The sequence below is a fragment of the Hyla sarda genome, chromosome 7 (genome assembly GCF_029499605.1).
Source record: "Hyla sarda isolate aHylSar1 chromosome 7, aHylSar1.hap1, whole genome shotgun sequence".
In the NCBI taxonomy this organism is placed as follows: domain Eukaryota; kingdom Metazoa; phylum Chordata; class Amphibia; order Anura; family Hylidae; genus Hyla; species Hyla sarda.
In genome coordinates this window covers 188,147,232-188,165,466 of record NC_079195.1, presented here as the reverse complement: position 1 = coordinate 188,165,466, position 18,235 = coordinate 188,147,232, and the positions used below count along the sequence as shown (strand labels likewise).

Below are 18,235 nucleotides of genomic sequence, written 5' to 3'. Positions count from 1 at the left end.
CCAATTGTACTACACCAGAGGGAAAAATTCTTCCCCCACTTCAACTTTGGTATTTAGATTAAATCCCTGGATCAACAGCCTCTTTCCCAAAATCTGAGTGTTAAAAGAAATAGCAAGAAGCCCCATGTGTGCTAAAAAAATAATTAAATAAGCAGAGTTAATGCTCTGATCCAGTACAGATGCTCTGGGGGGGGGTTGGTGATGGTATTTATTTACATGCTAGCATCGATAATTTGCCGTATCGGCAAATGAACACTGCAGCCAATCACTGGTCTTAGTGGTCCTGCATGGTATTTACTGGCATCATTGCTCAATGCTTTTTTAACCCCTTAAAGGGGTATTCCAGGCAAAAACTTTATATATATATATATATATATATATATATATATATATATATATATCAACTGGCTCCAGAAAGTTAAACAGATTTGTAAATTATTTCTATTAAAAAATCTTAATCCTTCCAATAGTTATTAGCTTCTGAAGTTTTCTGTCTAACTGCTCAATGATGATGTCACATCCCGGGAGCTGTGCATGATGGGAGATTATCCCCATAGGAGCTGGACAGCAGTCATCAGAAAGCAGTTAGACAGAAAACAGCAACTCAACTTCAGAAGCTAATAACTATTGGAAGGATTAAGATTTTTTAATAGAAGTAATTTACAAATCTGTTTAACTTTCCGGAGCCAGTTGATATATAAAAAAAAAAAGTTTTGGCATGGAATACCCCTTTAAGGACCGAGGGTTTTTGCATTTTCGTTTTTTCCTCCTTGCATTTAAAAAATCATAACTCTTTAAATTTTGCACCTAAAAATCCATATGATGGCTTGTTTTTTGCGCCACCAATTCTACTTTGTAATGACATCAGTCATTTTGCCCAAAAATCTACGGCGAAACGGGAAAAAAATCATTGTGAGACAAAATTAAAAAAAAAAAATGCTGTTTTTGACTTTGGAATGTTTTTGCGCGTACGCCATTGAACGTGCGGTTAAATTAACTATATATTAACTATATATTATATATAATTCGGACATTTCCACACGCGGCGATACCATATATGTTTATTTTTATTTTTATTTACACTGTGGTTTTTTTATGGGAAAAGGGGGGTGATTCAAACTTTTAATAGGGAAGGGGTTAAATGATCTTTATTCACTTTTTTTTCCCACTTTTTTTTTGCAGTGTTATAGCTCCCATAGGGACCTATAACACTGCACACAATGATCTTTTACATTGATCACTGGTTTCTCATAGGAAACCAGTGATCGATGATTCTGCCGCTTGACTGCTCATGCCTGGATCTCAGGCACTGAGCAGTCATTCGGCGATCGGACAGCGAGGAGGCAGGTAGGGACCCTCTTGCTGTCCTGTAAGCTGTTTGGGATTTCGCCGCGGCTATCCCGAACAGCCCACTGAGCTAACTGGCATGCTTTCACTTTCACTTTAGACGCGGCGTTCAACTTTGAACGCCGCATCTAAAGGGGGTCGGGCCCGGCCTCTAACGGTGCCGCGCGCTATTAGCCACGGGTCCCGGCCGTTGTTAGAGGCCGGGCCCGACCCCCTATGACACGTTATAGATCGGGAGCGGACACATGACGTACCGGTACATCATGTGTCCTTAACCTCTTAAGGACCCAGCCATTTTACACCTTAGGACCTGGCCATTTTTTGAACATCTGACCACTGTCACTTTAAACATTAATAACTCTGGAAAGTTTTTAGTTATCATTCTGATTCTGAGATTGTTTTTTTCGTGACATATTCTACTTTAACATAGTGGTAAAACATTTTGGTAACTTGCATCCTTTCTTGGTGAAAAATCCCAAAATTTTATGAAAAATGTGAAAATTTAGCATTTTTCTAACTTTGAAGCTCTCTGCTTGTAAGGAAAATGGATATTCAAAATATTTTTTTTATTCACATATACAATATGTCTACTTTATGTTTGCATCATAAAATTGACAAGTTTTTACTTTTGGAAGACACCAGAGGGCTTCAAAGTTCAGCAGCAATTTTCCAATTTTTCTCAATATTTCCAAACTCACAATTTTTCAGGGACCAGTTCAGGTTTGAAGTGGATTTGAAGGGTCTTCATCTTAGAAATACCCCACAAATGACCCCATTATAAAAACTGCACCCCCCAAAGTATTCAAAATGATATTCGGTCAGCCTTTTAACCCTTTAGGTGTTTCACAGGAATAGCAGGAAAGTGAAGGATAAAATTCCCAATCTTCATTTTTTACACTCGCATGTTCTTGTAGACCAAATTTTAGAATTTTTATAAGGGGTAAAAGGAGAAAATGTATACTTATATTTGTAGCCCAATTTCTCTCGAGTAAGCAGATACCTCATATGTCTATGTAAAGTGTTCAGCGGGCGCAGTAGAGGGCTCAGAACCGAAGGAGCGACAAGGGGATTTTGGAGAGTACGTTTTTCTGAAATGGGTTTTGGGGGGCATGTTGCATTTAGGAAGCCCCTATGGTGCCAGAACAGAAAAAACAAACAAACACATGCCATACCATTTTGGAAACAAGACCCCTTGAGGAACGTAACAAGGAATTAAGTGAGCCTTAATACCCCACATTTTTTGCATATGTAAAAAAATAAAATAAAATTTCACTAAAATGTGTGTTTCCCCCCCAAATTTCACATTTTTGCAAGGGTTAATAGCAGAAAATACCCCACAAAATTTGGAACCCCATGGGTTGTATGGCTAGAGAAGAGGAGAAAAAACAGTGGGGCGCTCCCTGTGTGGTATTTTATGGAAAAGTAAAAAATGGAAATACCCGTCACTGACACCTATGGTGGCGTACTGACCTTGAGTCGATAGTACACAATGGTGGTGAGAAGGAAATGGCGACAGTCTGCTGCTCTCACCCCTTACTATTCCGTCTTCCCAAGGAGGACGGACAAACATGCAAAGTAGGAGGAGTAAAAATGGGGGGTATGTTGAGTGCACTGCTGTCAGATGGCGAAGGTTGAAGTCAAGAAACGGTATGAGCCAGCACTTTTGCAGGACTAACTTTTATTGAAAAAAGAAGTCAAGACAGTAAAAACAGGACAACGCGTTTCGGCGCTCGCTGGCACCTTCCTCAAGTCCACAATTATAACTACAGAAGAAACATATATATAGAATTTCAGAAATACATCAATGGTTGGGAGAGTACAAAACACATAGAAAATAAATAAATAGTGGTGACCAGGATGATTGTGATCTAAAAGCAGTGAGATGATAAGTAAGACAGTAGGTAAAACCACTTGTAAAATATAATAAAATCAAAATCAAAATGATAATAAAAAGGACACATACATGAAAAAGGGAAAGGGGGGGCCTATGAGAGAGGGATTTTAATCTGTCCCCTCAGAAAGGCAGGTGACCCCACTGTGTGCAGAGTAGCTAGCTTGAGGGGGGTTCTTTTGAGAGGGACTTCAGAGGCTATGCACTGAACAGGCAGGGCCAGAGCTGCTGAGGCCAGGTATATGATAGGCTGGGCCTGCGGCTGGATGCAGGCATGTGGCTGGGGAACTGAGTTCCCCAGATCGCCGCAGGATGGTGGGTGGGAGAGAGATAAAGATGTACTTACATATGTGCAGTCCTAGCCGGAGTTCCTGCGGGCGGGCTCGTGAGTACGGAGCATTGGCGCTCCATTTTATGCACGAGCGCCGCCAATAGAGGCGCACTTCCAGTTTCGCGTGATCATTTCCGGTCATGCGCAATAGACAGCGGGATCGCCTGAGTCGCCGCAGGAGTGCGGCAGGCGCATATGGCAATGGATGGGGACCTCGGAGGGTGTGAAAAAGATGTATTATTCTAAAATGAAATGGATTATTCTAAAATAAAATGGATGTATAAATGGAAGATTTGGTTCAGCTGGATTATGTGGGTTGGGTCCTGGGGGTGGGGGGGGGGGAAGGTGTGTGGTGAGGGGAGGATGAGGCTGGGAAAGGGTATGGGGTGAAAAGGGGGGGTTAAAAACAGATAGGGTAGGGGGATGGGGGGAGATGGGAAGAGGACAGGAGTGTGTGGGGGGGGGGAAAGGGGAGGGGTGTGGGGGGCAAGGAAGGGGTGGATGATGTGACTGGCAGGTGGGTGATGGGTGGAGGGGAGGTGAGTGACGACGGAAAGGAGTGTGTGGGGGGGGATGTGGGAAGGGCGGGGGGGGAGAGAATGGGAAAGGGAGGGGAGGCTAAGAGGTGGACCAGGGGAAGGGGGGGAGGAAAAGGGAGAGGAGAGGGGCAGGAGGGGGGGGAAGGGGGGGAAGGAAAGGGAGAGGAGAGGGGTGGGGGGGATGGGGAAGGGGGGGAGGCCAAGAGGTGTACCCTGGGGGAAGAGGGAGGGAACGGAGGAAAGGTGTCGCACGCTGAGTCCACACAATGGACACCAGGGATCGGGAGTGTATCATCTCTCGGGAGTTTCCATATTAGGGAAGCGGAATTGTCACCTACCTCATTGGTCTTTTTATCTGTCACCTGTTGCTTGATTCTCTATAGGAGTCTATAGTGTGTTGTGACACGTCTGACTTTTGTGATATATCAGCTATTATCTTTTCTGGTACCTGTGGATTATTTTTAACCAGGGCTCCAGTAGTACCAGCAATTTAGGATTGTGCGATTTAAGATCTTGTCACGATCCCGGCTGGTAGGAGGTGGATCCTCTGTGCCAGAGAGGGATTGGCGAGGACCGTGCTAGTGGACCGGTTCTAAGTCACTACAGGTTTTCACCAGAGCCCGCCGCAAAGCGGGATGGTCTTGCTGCGGCGGTAGTGACCAGGTCGTATCCACTAGCAACGGCTCAACCTCTCTGACTGCTGAAGATAGGCGCGGTACAAGGGAGTAGACAGAAGCAAGGTCGGACGTAGCAGAAGGTCGGGGCAGGCAGCAAGGATCGTAGTCAGGGGCAACGGCAGGAGGTCAGGAACACGGCTAGGAACAAACAAGGGAATGCTTTCACTAGGCACAAGGGCAACAAGATCCGGCAAGGGAGTGCAGGGGAAGTGAGGTGATATAGGGAAGTGCACAGGTGGAAGCCAATTAAGCTAATTGGGAAGATTGGGCCAGGCACCATCATTGGTGCACTGGCCCTTTAAATCGCAGAGACCCGGCGCGCGCGCGCCCTAGGGAGCGGGGCCGCGCGCGCCGGGACAGGACCGACGGAGAGCAAGTCAGGTACGGGGACCGGGGTGCGCATCGCGAGCGGGCGCCACCTGCATCGCGAATCGCATCCCGGCTGGAGGCGGGACCGCAGCGCACCCGGTCAGTGGATCTGACCGGGGCGCTGCAACAACGAGGATGAGGCGAGCGCTCCGGGGAGGAACGGGGACCCGGAGCGCTCGGCGTAACAGTACCCCCCCCCTTGGGTCTCCCCCTCTTCTTGGGGCCAAAGAACCTGAGGAAAAAAAACTCAATTTTTCCGTGATGAGGTCTGATGCACATTAGGAGGGGTTCCGTGCGGTAACGCACGAGACAGTCCAATTTTTCATTGTAAACACAATTGATGTAGAGGGGTCTGGCGAGACTGGTCACAGGGACGTTGAACCTGTTGATAAGAGAGGCCAAAAAAAAATTTCCTGCAGATCCGGAATCCAAGAAGGCCATAGTAGAGAAGGAGAAGGTAGAGGAAGATATCCGCACAGGCACAGTAAGGCGTGGAGAAGCAGAGTTGACATCAAGAACTGTGTCACCTTTGTGCGGAGTCAGCGTACGTCTTTCCAGGCGGGGAGGACGGATAGGACAATCCTTCAGGAAGTGTTCGGTACCGGCATAGTACAGGCAAAGATTCTCCATGCGGCGTCGTGTCCTCTCTTGAGGTGTCAAGCGAGACCGGTCAACTTGCATAGCCTCCACGGCGGGAGGCACAGGAACGGTTTGCAGAGGACCAGAGGAGAGAGGAGCCGGGGAGAAAAAACGCCTCGTGCGAACAAAGTCCATATCCAGGCGGAGCTCCAGACGCCATCCGGAAAAACGCATGTCAATGCGAGTGGCAAGATGAATGAGTTCATGTAGGTTAGCAGGAGTCTCTCGTGCGGCCAGAACATCTATAATGTTGCTGGATAGGCCTTTTTTAAAGGTCGCGCAGAGAGCCTCACTATTCCAGGACAACTCGGAAGCAAGAGCACGGAACTGAATGGCGTACTCGCCAACGGAAGAAACACCCTGGGCCAGGTTCAGCAGGGCAGTCTCGGCAGAAGAAGCTCGGGCAGGCTCCTCGAAGACACCACGGACCTCAGCGGAGAAGGACTGGACTGTGGCTGTGGCAGGATCATTGCGGCCCCAGAGTGGTGTGGCCCCAGACAAGGCCTTTCCAGAAAGGAGACCACGGCAGAGTCTAGAGTCCTCATCAAATTTGTCCGGCAGAGACAAGCAGGGGTTAGGAGCGGCCGGTTGCTGCGGAGGAGTTGCAGGAGCCGGCGGAGGAGATGGTTGTTGCAGTTGCAGCTGCTGTAACTGTGACTTCAGTTGCTGTGTCACGGTGGACAAGTATGCCAGCTGGTGATTTTGTTGGGTGATCATCGTGGAAATGTCGGCAAGACTTGACAGCGGCACCTCAGCGGAATCCATGGCCGGACGCTGCGGAGGAGTTGCAGGAGACGGCGGAGGAGATGGTTGTTGCAGTTGCAGCTGCTGTGTCAGTGGCAGCAGCTGCTGTAACTGTGACTTCAGTTGCTGTTCCACGGAGGACAAGTATGCCAGCTGGTGATTTTGTTGGGTGATCATCGTGAAAATGTCGGCAAGACTTGACAGCGGCACCTCAGCGGAATCCATGGCCGGATCTACTGTCACGATCCCGGCTGGTAGGAGGTGGATCCTCTGTGCCAGAGAGGGATTGGCGAGGACCGTGCTAGTGGACCGGTTCTAAGTCACTACAGGTTTTCACCAGAGCCCGCCGCAAAGCGGGATGGTCTTGCTGCGGCGGTAGTGACCAGGTCGTATCCACTAGCAACGGCTCAACCTCTCTGACTGCTGAAGATAGGCGCGGTACAAGGGAGTAGACAGAAGCAAGGTCGGACGTAGCAGAAGGTCGGGGCAGGCAGCAAGGATCGTAGTCAGGGGCAACGGCAGGAGGTCAGGAACACGGCTAGGAACAAACAAGGGAACGCTTTCACTAGGCACAAGGGCAACAAGATCCGGCAAGGGAGTGCAGGGGAAGTGAGGTGATATAGGGAAGTGCACAGGTGGAAGCCAATTAAGCTAATTGGGAAGATTGGGCCAGGCACCATCATTGGTGCACTGGCCCTTTAAATCGCAGAGACCCGGCGCGCGCGCGCCCTAGGGAGCGGGGCCGCGCGCGCCGGGACAGGACCGACGGAGAGCAAGTCAGGTACGGGGACCGGGGTGCGCATCGCGAGCGGGCGCCACCTGCATCGCGAATCGCATCCCGGCTGGAGGCGGGACCGCAGCGCACCCGGTCAGTGGATCTGACCGGGGCGCTGCAACAACGAGGATGAGGCGAGCGCTCCGGGGAGGAACGGGGACCCGGAGCGCTCGGCGTAACAGATCTCTTCTTGAGTATCCCAACAGTACATCACCCAGTCATCTTGAGTATACACAACTCTATGGGAAGTTTCTATTTGGGCAAGGAACGTATTGTCATATCTATTGAAAGTAAAATCAAGGATTCTCATTCCTTTATCTGTGGCCTATGTGGATGAATTCATCTAATTTATCTGCAGTGTCTATTTTTGACTCAGCATCATCGTGCAGCTATTACGTGTCATTTATGTATCACGTGTGTCTCACTATCTTTGGTATTTAGATATTTTGTATTTGTATATGTGGTGTCTTGTTTATTGATTATTAAATATAAAGGTGTGTTGACTGCTCCTCCGAGCCCTGATGAACCCCAAATTACAAGTTAGGGTGAAACGCGTAGGTTATAAGGAGTAAGAGTTTAGACATATTGTGTCATTTTACTGTCTATTTTTCAATTTTTGACATTTTTGGTTTTGTACATCATTTATATCCCTTGTCCCTGTCCACACGTATTCTAGTCAGGGCAAGGGGTTAGACTAGGCAGGGTTGGTTAGGTCAGGTTATTCACCTGTATCCTATACCCATCCCTGGATTTATGTTTTCCATCCTGTGATATATATGATGTAACTTTTTTGAGCACTTTATTGTGAGGCAATGTCTTTTTATTGTGTATATATTTGTGGCCTCATTGGTAGATTCAAGTGGATTGATTTACTATTTATAAATTATCTCCAAGGGTGTACGTATCAGTGGTTGAAGGACCATATATTTCCTTTCCTTTGCTATGTTTTAAGCTGCAGTAGTATACTAATTTATTTGTGTAATTTGCAATTATAAAGATGAAGAAGTAATAGTCAGTAGTAGTTATGCTGTTATCATCTTATACTGTACATCCACAGTAGTTATTTCACAAGAATATCAGCAGACAATTTACGGAAGTAAATATAAAAGAATAGTGTAGCTCACTCAGTGGGAAAATATACCTGAGGTGAACTGGTGTTACCTTAACCCAAAGGTCTATAGAATGCAGCAAAAATATAGTTGATAAGACAACTAAAAACCAGTCCTCAAGGTATATGTAAAGGTAAAGTAAAGAATAGAGAGTGATCCAGATATCAATTAAATCAATGTATTTATTAGAAAGTATAAGGTGGTCACTGGTGTCCAATGTCCCTGAAGGGCCCTTGCATGGGACACAAAACACAGCATAATGATAAAATTAGAATAAAACAGTATATTAAAAATAAAAATAAGTAATAAAAATAGAGAAAACGTGCATCTATGCTTCAGTATCGTATAGTATTAAAATCAATACTGTAAATGTGCTTTCACTGCTCGGTTAGTCAAATTTCTATTAAAAGAACAAAAAGGGAGAAATTCCAATAGCTGGATATGCTATGCTGACAGCGGATTATCCTGTATTTTAACAGTCACAGTAAATAGCCTTTCAATGCTATGTATCCAGTATTGGTGATACAGTTTCAATATACGGTGTGTCAGCCGTTGGTGGTACAGTGTTGCAAACTGTATCACAGATGAAAAGAATAGGGAGAATAACAGTCCAGTGCACAGCACCACTCACCACCCTTGTGACCGCTGGTGTCGCTGGTAGAACTGGAGGAGCTGGTTCGGTGATGTAGTACGGAGGTATCAGGCCTCCGGCAGTATCAGTCTCTGTCTCCTGTATCTGGCGGTGCTGTATATAGCGCTGTGGGTAACGTTGATGGTGACTTCCTTTCAAGGTCCGCGGCTGGCACGGATGGCTCTGGCCTCACAGGTATGCCGAAGGTCCATGGTTGGTGGGATCAGATGGCGCAAACAGAGCAAAGTAGCCAGGGCAATTTGTGCATAGCTTAGAAATTTTAATAAAAAATATACCATATTGGCGTGCGCAACTTTTTAATCAAATGTGTTGCATAATACACCAAAAAAAGACACCAAACCTTTGAATATAACCTCTCAGTGCATTATCTCTGTATGGGGGTCATAATTACTGTACTCTTATGAATGCGTAAATCATCTCTATACTGGGACATCACAAGGACCATTGTTTGTGTGTAGTCAGTGATGTTAGGGTATGTTCAGACTACGGATTATGAACAGAATCTCCGCTTGCAGAATTCCGCGATCGGAGATTCCATTCTGGCGGCCGCCGCAATACTTTGGCGGTAGGACCGCATGGCACTGCGCCGTCACCATTGATGGCTATGCAGTGTTAGCGGACTTCCACTCAAAGAATGAACAGGTTCTTTCTTTGCGCAGAACAATTTCAGCGGTGGAATTGTCCGCCGCTGAAATTCCACAGTGTGAACGGGTCTCGCGGAAACCCATTCACACTAATGTTAATGTTCACAGCACGTAATTCCGTTCGCGGAATTACGTAGTGTGAACATACCCTAAAAGTGTGTGTTATCTATGGTCTGTGATATACCTGTCCTACCTTTACAGAGACAACACAGTGTGGAGTGGGGAGGTATCAAACCTTGTGTAAATGAACAGTGGAGCAGTTGCCCACAGCAACCAATCAAATTGTTCTTGTTGCAAAAATGAAAGCTGGAATCTGATTGGTTGCTATGCGCAACTTCTCCACTGTTCCTCTACACAAGGTTTGATAAATCTTCATATATGTGCAGTTTCATGGGTCCTGCCCAGCACTAGTTTCTAAAAGGGTCTGTCAGCACAATGAGTATGAGAGAGAGTATAGAGCGTATAGAGAGTATACCAGTGCTATAATTCTGTCCCTGTTAAACATTTTGCATCACAGCCCAGGAACTAGATGCTCTGTTTCTGTTTTACTGCATTGAAATACAGTGTTTGTTGTGAAATTTATTTTTTCAGGATTTCTTCACTACTTTCACTAATATCAGGGCACATGACAAAATTCATTGGCCCAGGTTTATCATTCTGACTGAACAACCAATCACAGCTCAGCGTTCATTGTACCAGAGCTCGTCAACATCTGAAAGCTGAGCTGTGATTGGTCATTATGGACAAAACTAGACAGTTCAAGTCCGTTTACACAGAGGAAATTCAGCAAGGAATTTCCTCATTGAACTTCCTTAGTGAAACTTAAAGGGGTACTCCACTGCTCAGCGTTTGGAACAAACTGTTCCGAACGCTGGAGCTGGCGCCAGGGGCTCGTGACATCATAGCCCCGCCCCTCATGACATCACGCCCTGCCCTCTAAATGCAAGTCTATGGGAGGGGGAGTGACAGCCATCACGCCCCCTCCCATAGACTTGCATTGAAGGGGCGGGGCGTGATGTGATGAGGGGGCAGTGCTATGATGTCACGAGCCCCCGGCGCCAGCTGGAGCGTTCGGAAGAGTTTGTTCCAAACGCTCAGCAGTGGAGTAGCCCTTTAAAGGAGAGCCATCGTGCAGGACAACTTTTCTCCAACACGACCCTCCATGTATCTCTATGGGAGGGCAGGAGAATACAGCGTTCTGCTAGCTCCTGGTTTCTCTCTTGTTCAGTCTTCTGGTGGAAACCAATTCCTCACTGAAGGTTTAGCTTTGGAACTTACCTCATGTGAACTAAGCAGCATAATCCCATTGAAGTCATTGAAAGATTGCTGTATGAGGATTCCGCTTTCAATGCCCTTGAAATTCCCAAGCGTTATCTACGTAGTGTGAATAGGGGCTTTTGGGTTCATCCAGATTGATAAATCTGGGCCATTTTTTCATAACTCTTAACTTCTGACCTCATTTTTTTTTTTTTACCATTACAGGATGAAGCTGTTACTTTCCATTTTCATTGCTATTGCAGTTTTCAGACATGCAGGTATGAACATTTTACATTAGATATAAGTTGGTGACCTTCACTTTGAATAAATGATAACACAAAAAAAAAACACACACACACGTAGATTCATCTTACACTGAATGAATGTCACTAGAGTTTATGATTCCATACAAAATATCAATTTTATTGAATAAAAATCAACAACACAATTATTAAAATATTGCAGGCAGGAATTCCTATATACGGTGAAGCCAGACTACACAGGATTCAATAATAAATATAAATCTACAGGATTGGAGAAGTCAACAATGTGCATAAAGTAGTGGACTTTTTCATCCAAACACTCTTTTACCTTTACCTCACATATAGTTTGTATACTATCTATGGGCTTATAACTGTCTCCATATGGCCATTAGTAAATGAGATAAGGTACTATATTATAGACTAGTAAACACACATATCATTATTGCATTATCCAATACACTGAATAGTAATGAATATCTCACCCATGGTGGAACTGTGTAACCTCGCCACTGCTACCCCTACAGCTGTTTCGGCTCCTTCCTCAGGTGCCAAATGTCAAAATATAGGAAGCACTTGCACAAAGATGTTGTTTCATGAAGACTAATAGGATATATAAATGTCATAGAAAGGGGCCCTGCTATGAATCTCCCACCATAAAGCCACCATAAACCCAGAGCAGAGAGTCTATTGTGGCAAACCTACAACCTGTATATTATATGATTAACGAGTGTTTTCTCATTTATTGGCTGATTGCTGGCCTTATTACATGGAACAATGTCAGGAAGGGTACTCCTTGAAATGCTCATTCAGCCAATAATAGTCCCATGTAAAAGGGCCTTTATGTTTTTGTAATATTTACTGTCTGTTTATGTCTGTTTAATATCTTTGCTATCCCCATTTACTAAGATGTCTTGCACGGTTGGCAATGCTGTTACGCCGAGCGCTCCGGGTCCCCGCTCCTCCCCGGAGCGCTCGCTTCACTCTCCCTGCTGCAGCGCTCCGGTCACATCCTCTGACCCGGGGCGCTGCGATTCCGCTGCCAGCCGGGATGCGATTCGCGATGCGGGTAGCGCCCGCTCGCGATGCGCACCCCGGCTCCCGTACCTTACTCGCTCTCCGTCTGTTCTGTCCCGGCGCGCGCGGCCCCGCTCCCTAGGGCGCGCGCGCGCCGGGTCTCTGCGATTTAAAGGGCCACTGCGCCGCTGATTGGCGCAGTGGTTCCAATTAGTGTGTTCACCTGTGCACTTCCCTATATCACCTCACTTCCCCTGCACTCCCTTGCCGGATCTTGTTGCCATTGTGCCAGTGAAAGCGTTCCTTGTGTGTTCCTAGCCTGTGTTCCAGACCTTCTGCCGTTGCCCCTGACTACGATCCTTGCTGCCTGCCCCGACCTTCTGCTACGTCCGACCTTGCTTCTGCCTACTCCCTTGTACCGCGCCTATCTTCAGCAGCCAGAGAGGTGAGCCGTTGCTAGTGGATACGACCTGGTCACTACCGCCGCAGCAAGACCATCCCGCTTTGCGGCGGGCTCTGGTGAAAACCAGTAGTGGCTTAGAACCGGTCCACTAGCACGGTCCACGCCAATCCCTCTCTGGCACAGAGGATCCACTACCTGCCAGCCGGCATCGTGACAGTAGATCCGGCCATGGATCCCGCTGAAGTTCCTCTGCCAGTTGTCGCTGACCTCACCACGGTGGTCGCCCAGCAGTCACAACAGATAGCGCAACAAGGCCAACAGCTGTCTCAACTGACCGTTATGCTACAACAGTTACTACCACAGCTTCAGCAGTCATCTCCTCCGCCAGCTCCTGCACCTCCTCCGCAGCGAGTGGCCGCTCCTGGGCTACGCCTATCCTTGCCGGATAAATTTGATGGGGACTCTAAGTTTTGCCGTGGCTTTCTTTCCCAATGTTCCCTGCATCTGGAGATGATGTCGGACCTGTTTCCCACTGAAAGGTCTAAGGTGGCTTTCGTAGTCAGCCTTCTGTCCGGAAAAGCCCTGTCATGGGCCACACCGCTCTGGGACCGCAATGACCCCGTCACTGCCTCTGTACACTCCTTCTTCTCGGAAATCCGAAGTGTCTTTGAGGAACCTGCCCGAGCCTCTTCTGCTGAGACTGCCCTGTTGAACCTGGTCCAGGGTAATTCTTCCGTTGGCGAGTATGCCGTACAATTCCGTACTCTTGCTTCAGAATTGTCCTGGAATAATGAGGCCCTCTGCGCGACCTTCAAAAAAGGCCTATCCAGCAACATTAAAGATGTTCTGGCCGCACGAGAAATCCCTGCTAATCTACATGAACTTATTCACCTAGCCACTCGCATTGACATGCGTTTTTCCGAAAGGCGTCAGGAACTCCGCCAAGATATGGACTCTGTTCGCACGAGGCGTTTCTTCTCCTCGGCTCCTCTCTCCTCTGGTCCCCTGCAATCTGTTCCTGTGCCTCCCGCCGTGGAGGCTATGCAGGTCGACCGGTCTCGTCTGACACCTCAAGAGAGGACACGACGCCGTATGGAGAACCTCTGCCTGTACTGTGCTAGTACCGAACACTTCCTGAGGGATTGTCCTATCCGTCCTCCCCGCCTGGAAAGACGTACGCTGACTCCGCACAAAAGTGAGACAGTCCTTGATGTCTACTCTGCTTCTCCACGTCTTACTGTGCCTGTGCGGATGTCTGCCTCTGCCTTCTCCTTCTCTACTGTGGCCTTCTTGGACTCTGGATCTGCAGGAAATTTTATTTTGGCCTCTCTCGTCAACAGGTTCAACATCCCGGTGACCAGTCTCGCCAGACCCCTCTACATCAATTGTGTAAATAATGAAAGATTGGACTGTACCATACGTTTCCGCACGGAGCCCCTTCTTATGAGCATCAGATCTCATCACGAGAGGATTGAACTTTTGGTCCTCCCCAATTGCACCTCGGAAATTCTCCTTGGACTTCCCTGGCTTCAACTTCATTCCCCAACCTTGGATTGGTCCACTGGGGAGATCAAGAGTTGGGGGTCCTCTTGTTCCAAGAACTGTCTAAAACCGGTTCCCAGTAACCCTTGCCGTAACTCTGTGGTTCCTCCAGTAACCGGTCTCCCTAAGGCCTATATGGACTTCGCGGATGTTTTCTGCAAAAAACAAGCTGAGACTCTACCTCCTCACAGGCCTTATGATTGTCCTATCGACCTCCTCCCGGGCACTACTCCACCCCGGGGCAGAATTTATCCTCTCTCTGCCCCAGAGACTCTTGCCATGTCTGAATACGTCCAGGAGGATCTAAAAAAGGGCTTTATCCGTAAATCCTCCTCTCCTGCCGGAGCCGGATTTTTCTTTGTGTCCAAAAAAGATGGCTCCCTACGTCCTTGCATTGACTACCGCGGTCTTAATAAAATCACGGTTAAGAACCGCTACCCCTTACCCCTCATCTCTGAACTCTTTGATCGCCTCCAAGGTGCCCACATCTTTACTAAATTGGACTTAAGAGGCGCCTATAACCTCATCCGCATCAGAGAGGGGGATGAGTGGAAAACGGCATTTAACACCAGAGATGGACACTTTGAGTATCTGGTCATGCCCTTTGGCCTGTGCAACGCCCCTGCCGTCTTCCAAGACTTTGTCAATGAAATTTTTCGTGATCTGTTATACTCCTGTGTTGTTGTATATCTGGACGATATCCTAAATTTTTCTGCCAATCTAGAAGAACACCGCCAGCATGTCCGTATGGTTCTTCAGAGACTTCGTGACAATCAACTCTATGCCAAGATTGAGAAATGTCTGTTTGAATGCCAATCTCTTCCTTTTCTAGGATATTTGGTCTCTGGCCAGGGACTACAGATGGATCCAGACAAACTCTCTGCCGTCTTAGATTGGCCACGCCCCTCCGGACTCCGTGCTATCCAACGCTTTTTGGGGTTCGCCAATTATTACAGGCAATTTATTCCACATTTTTCTACCATTGTGGCTCCTATCGTGGCTTTAACCAAAAAAAATGCTGATCCCAAGTCCTGGCCTCCTCAAGCAGAAGACGCCTTTAAACGACTCAAGTCTGCCTTTTCTTCGGCTCCCGTCCTCTCCAGACCTGACCCTTCCAAACCTTTCCTATTGGAGGTTGATGCCTCCTCAGTGGGAGCTGGAGCTGTTCTTCTACAAAAAAATTCCTCCGGGCATGCTGTCACTTGTGGTTTTTTCTCTAGGACCTTCTCTCCAGCGGAGAGGAACTACTCCATCGGGGATCGAGAGCTTCTAGCCATTAAATTAGCACTTGAGGAATGGAGGCATCTGCTGGAGGGATCAAGTTTTCCTGTTATTATCTACACCGACCACAAGAACCTCTCCTACCTCCAGTCTGCCCAACGGCTGAATCCTCGCCAGGCCCGGTGGTCTCTGTTCTTTGCCCGATTTAATTTTGAGATTCACTTTCGTCCTGCCGATAAGAACATTAGGGCCGATGCTCTCTCTCGTTCCTCGGATGCCTCAGAAGTTGAACTCTCTCCGCAACACATCATTCCACCTGACTGCCTGATCTCCACTTCTCCTGCCTCCATCAGGCAGACTCCTCCAGGAAAGACCTTTGTTTCTCCACGCCAACGCCTCGGAATCCTCAAATGGGGTCACTCCTCCCATCTCGCAGGTCATGCGGGCATCAAGAAATCTGTGCAACTCATCTCCCGCTTCTATTGGTGGCCGACTCTGGAGACGGATGTTGTGGACTTTGTGCGAGCCTGCACTATCTGTGCCCGGGATAAGACTCCTCGCCAGAAGCCCGCTGGTTTTCTTCATCCTCTGCCTGTCCCCGAACAGCCTTGGTCTCTGATTGGTATGGATTTTATTACTGATTTACCCCCTTCCCGTGGCAACACTGTTATTTGGGTGGTCGTTGATCGATTCTCCAAAATGGCACATTTCATCCCTCTTCCTGGTCTTCCTTCTGCGCCTCAGTTGGCTAAACAATTTTTTGTACACATTTTTCGTCTTCACGGGTTGCCTACGCAGATTGTCTCGGATAGAGGTGTCCAATTCGTGTCTAAATTCTGGAGGGCTCTCTGTAAACAACTCAAGATTAAATTAAACTTTTCCTCTGCATATCACCCTCAATCCAATGGGCAAGTGGAAAGAATTAACCAGGTCCTGGGTGATTATTTACGCCATTTTGTTTCCTCCCGCCAGGATGATTGGGCAGATCTTCTACCATGGGCCGAATTTTCGTATAACTTCAGAGTCTCTGAATCTTCCTCCAAATCCCCATTTTTCGTGGTGTACGGCCGTCACCCTCTTCCCCCCCTCCCTACTCCCTTGCCCTCTGGTTTGCCCGCTGTAGATGAAGTGACTCGTGATCTTTCCACCATATGGAAAGAGACCCAAAATTCTCTTTTACAGGCTTCATCTCGCATGAAAAAGTTTGCCGATAAAAAAAGAAGAGCTCCCCCCATTTTTGCTCCCGGAGACAAGGTATGGCTCTCCGCTAAATATGTCCGCTTTCGTGTCCCCAGTTACAAACTGGGACCACGCTATCTTGGTCCTTTCAAAGTCTTGTGCCAAATTAATCCTGTCTCTTACAAACTTCTTCTTCCTCCTTCTCTTCGTATTCCTAATGCCTTTCACGTCTCTCTTCTCAAACCACTCATCCTCAACCGTTTATCTCCCAAATCTGTTCCTCCCACTCCTGTTTCCGGCTCCTCGGACATCTTCTCTGTCAAAGAGATCTTAGCTTCCAAAAAGGTCAGAGGGAAAACTTTTTTTTTAGTGGACTGGGAGGGTTGTGGTCCTGAAGAGAGATCCTGGGAACCTGAGGACAACATCCTAGACAAAAGTCTGCTCCTCAGGTTCTCAGGCTCTAAGAAGAGGGGGAGACCCAAGGGGGGGGGTACTGTTACGCCGAGCGCTCCGGGTCCCCGCTCCTCCCCGGAGCGCTCGCTTCACTCTCCCTGCTGCAGCGCTCCGGTCACATCCTCTGACCCGGGGCGCTGCGATTCCGCTGCCAGCCGGGATGCGATTCGCGATGCGGGTAGCGCCCGCTCGCGATGCGCACCCCGGCTCCCGTACCTTACTCGCTCTCCGTCTGTTCTGTCCCGGCGCGCGCGGCCCCGCTCCCTAGGGCGCGCGCGCGCCGGGTCTCTGCGATTTAAAGGGCCACTGCGCCGCTGATTGGCGCAGTGGTTCCAATTAGTGTGTTCACCTGTGCACTTCCCTATATCACCTCACTTCCCCTGCACTCCCTTGCCGGATCTTGTTGCCATTGTGCCAGTGAAAGCGTTCCTTGTGTGTTCCTAGCCTGTGTTCCAGACCTTCTGCCGTTGCCCCTGACTACGATCCTTGCTGCCTGCCCCGACCTTCTGCTACGTCCGACCTTGCTTCTGCCTACTCCCTTGTACCGCGCCTATCTTCAGCAGCCAGAGAGGTGAGCCGTTGCTAGTGGATACGACCTGGTCACTACCGCCGCAGCAAGACCATCCCGCTTTGCGGCGGGCTCTGGTGAAAACCAGTAGTGGCTTAGAACCGGTCCACTAGCACGGTCCACGCCAATCCCTCTCTGGCACAGAGGATCCACTACCTGCCAGCCGGCATCGTGACAAATGCATTCCGGTGTACATCTTGCTCAATATATACACTTCTTGAACAGTGGTTCGAGGGTGCATACTACTGTGTAAGATGTGTGCAAGTTGTTCATTTGTAAGCCAAGATGCTGGACCTAGAGGAGCAACTGGCAAGACTGGGATACAATGACAACATGGAGAGGAATCTGCTGCTGACTGAGCAAGCACTTCCTGGGGCAGAGGGGGATGGGCTAGTGGTGTGGAGGTGCAGGACAGTGAGGCAGTTAGCTGAGTTAAAATAATAAAACAGGGTAGGGGAAAAGTGTAATGGAGGCGAGTCCTGATCTAGCACATGCCCAGATTGCAGATGAGGGGGATTTTAATTCAGAATTAGCACCACTGAAGCAAGACACTGCGTCTGTCAGTAAAGGGGGCATCTGCTCCAGTAAAGATTGGAAGGGGAATGTAGGGCAGGCCTG

At 48.1% G+C, this 18,235-nt stretch overlaps 1 protein-coding gene across 1 annotated transcript in view; it reads left to right on the top strand.

Annotated features, from left to right (window-relative positions):
- Window positions 1-10,088: 10,088 nt before the first annotated feature.
- The window catches only part of LOC130282106 (clotting factor C-like), a 53,524-nt gene continuing 45,377 nt past the window's right edge, over window positions 10,089-18,235 (top strand). The window contains exons 1-2 of the mRNA XM_056530008.1: window positions 10,089-10,156; window positions 11,200-11,252. Of these exons, the coding sequence (XP_056385983.1) occupies window positions 11,201-11,252 (52 nt within the window). The 5' untranslated portion in view covers window positions 10,089-10,156; window position 11,200. The remainder of the gene's footprint in view (window positions 10,157-11,199; window positions 11,253-18,235) is intronic.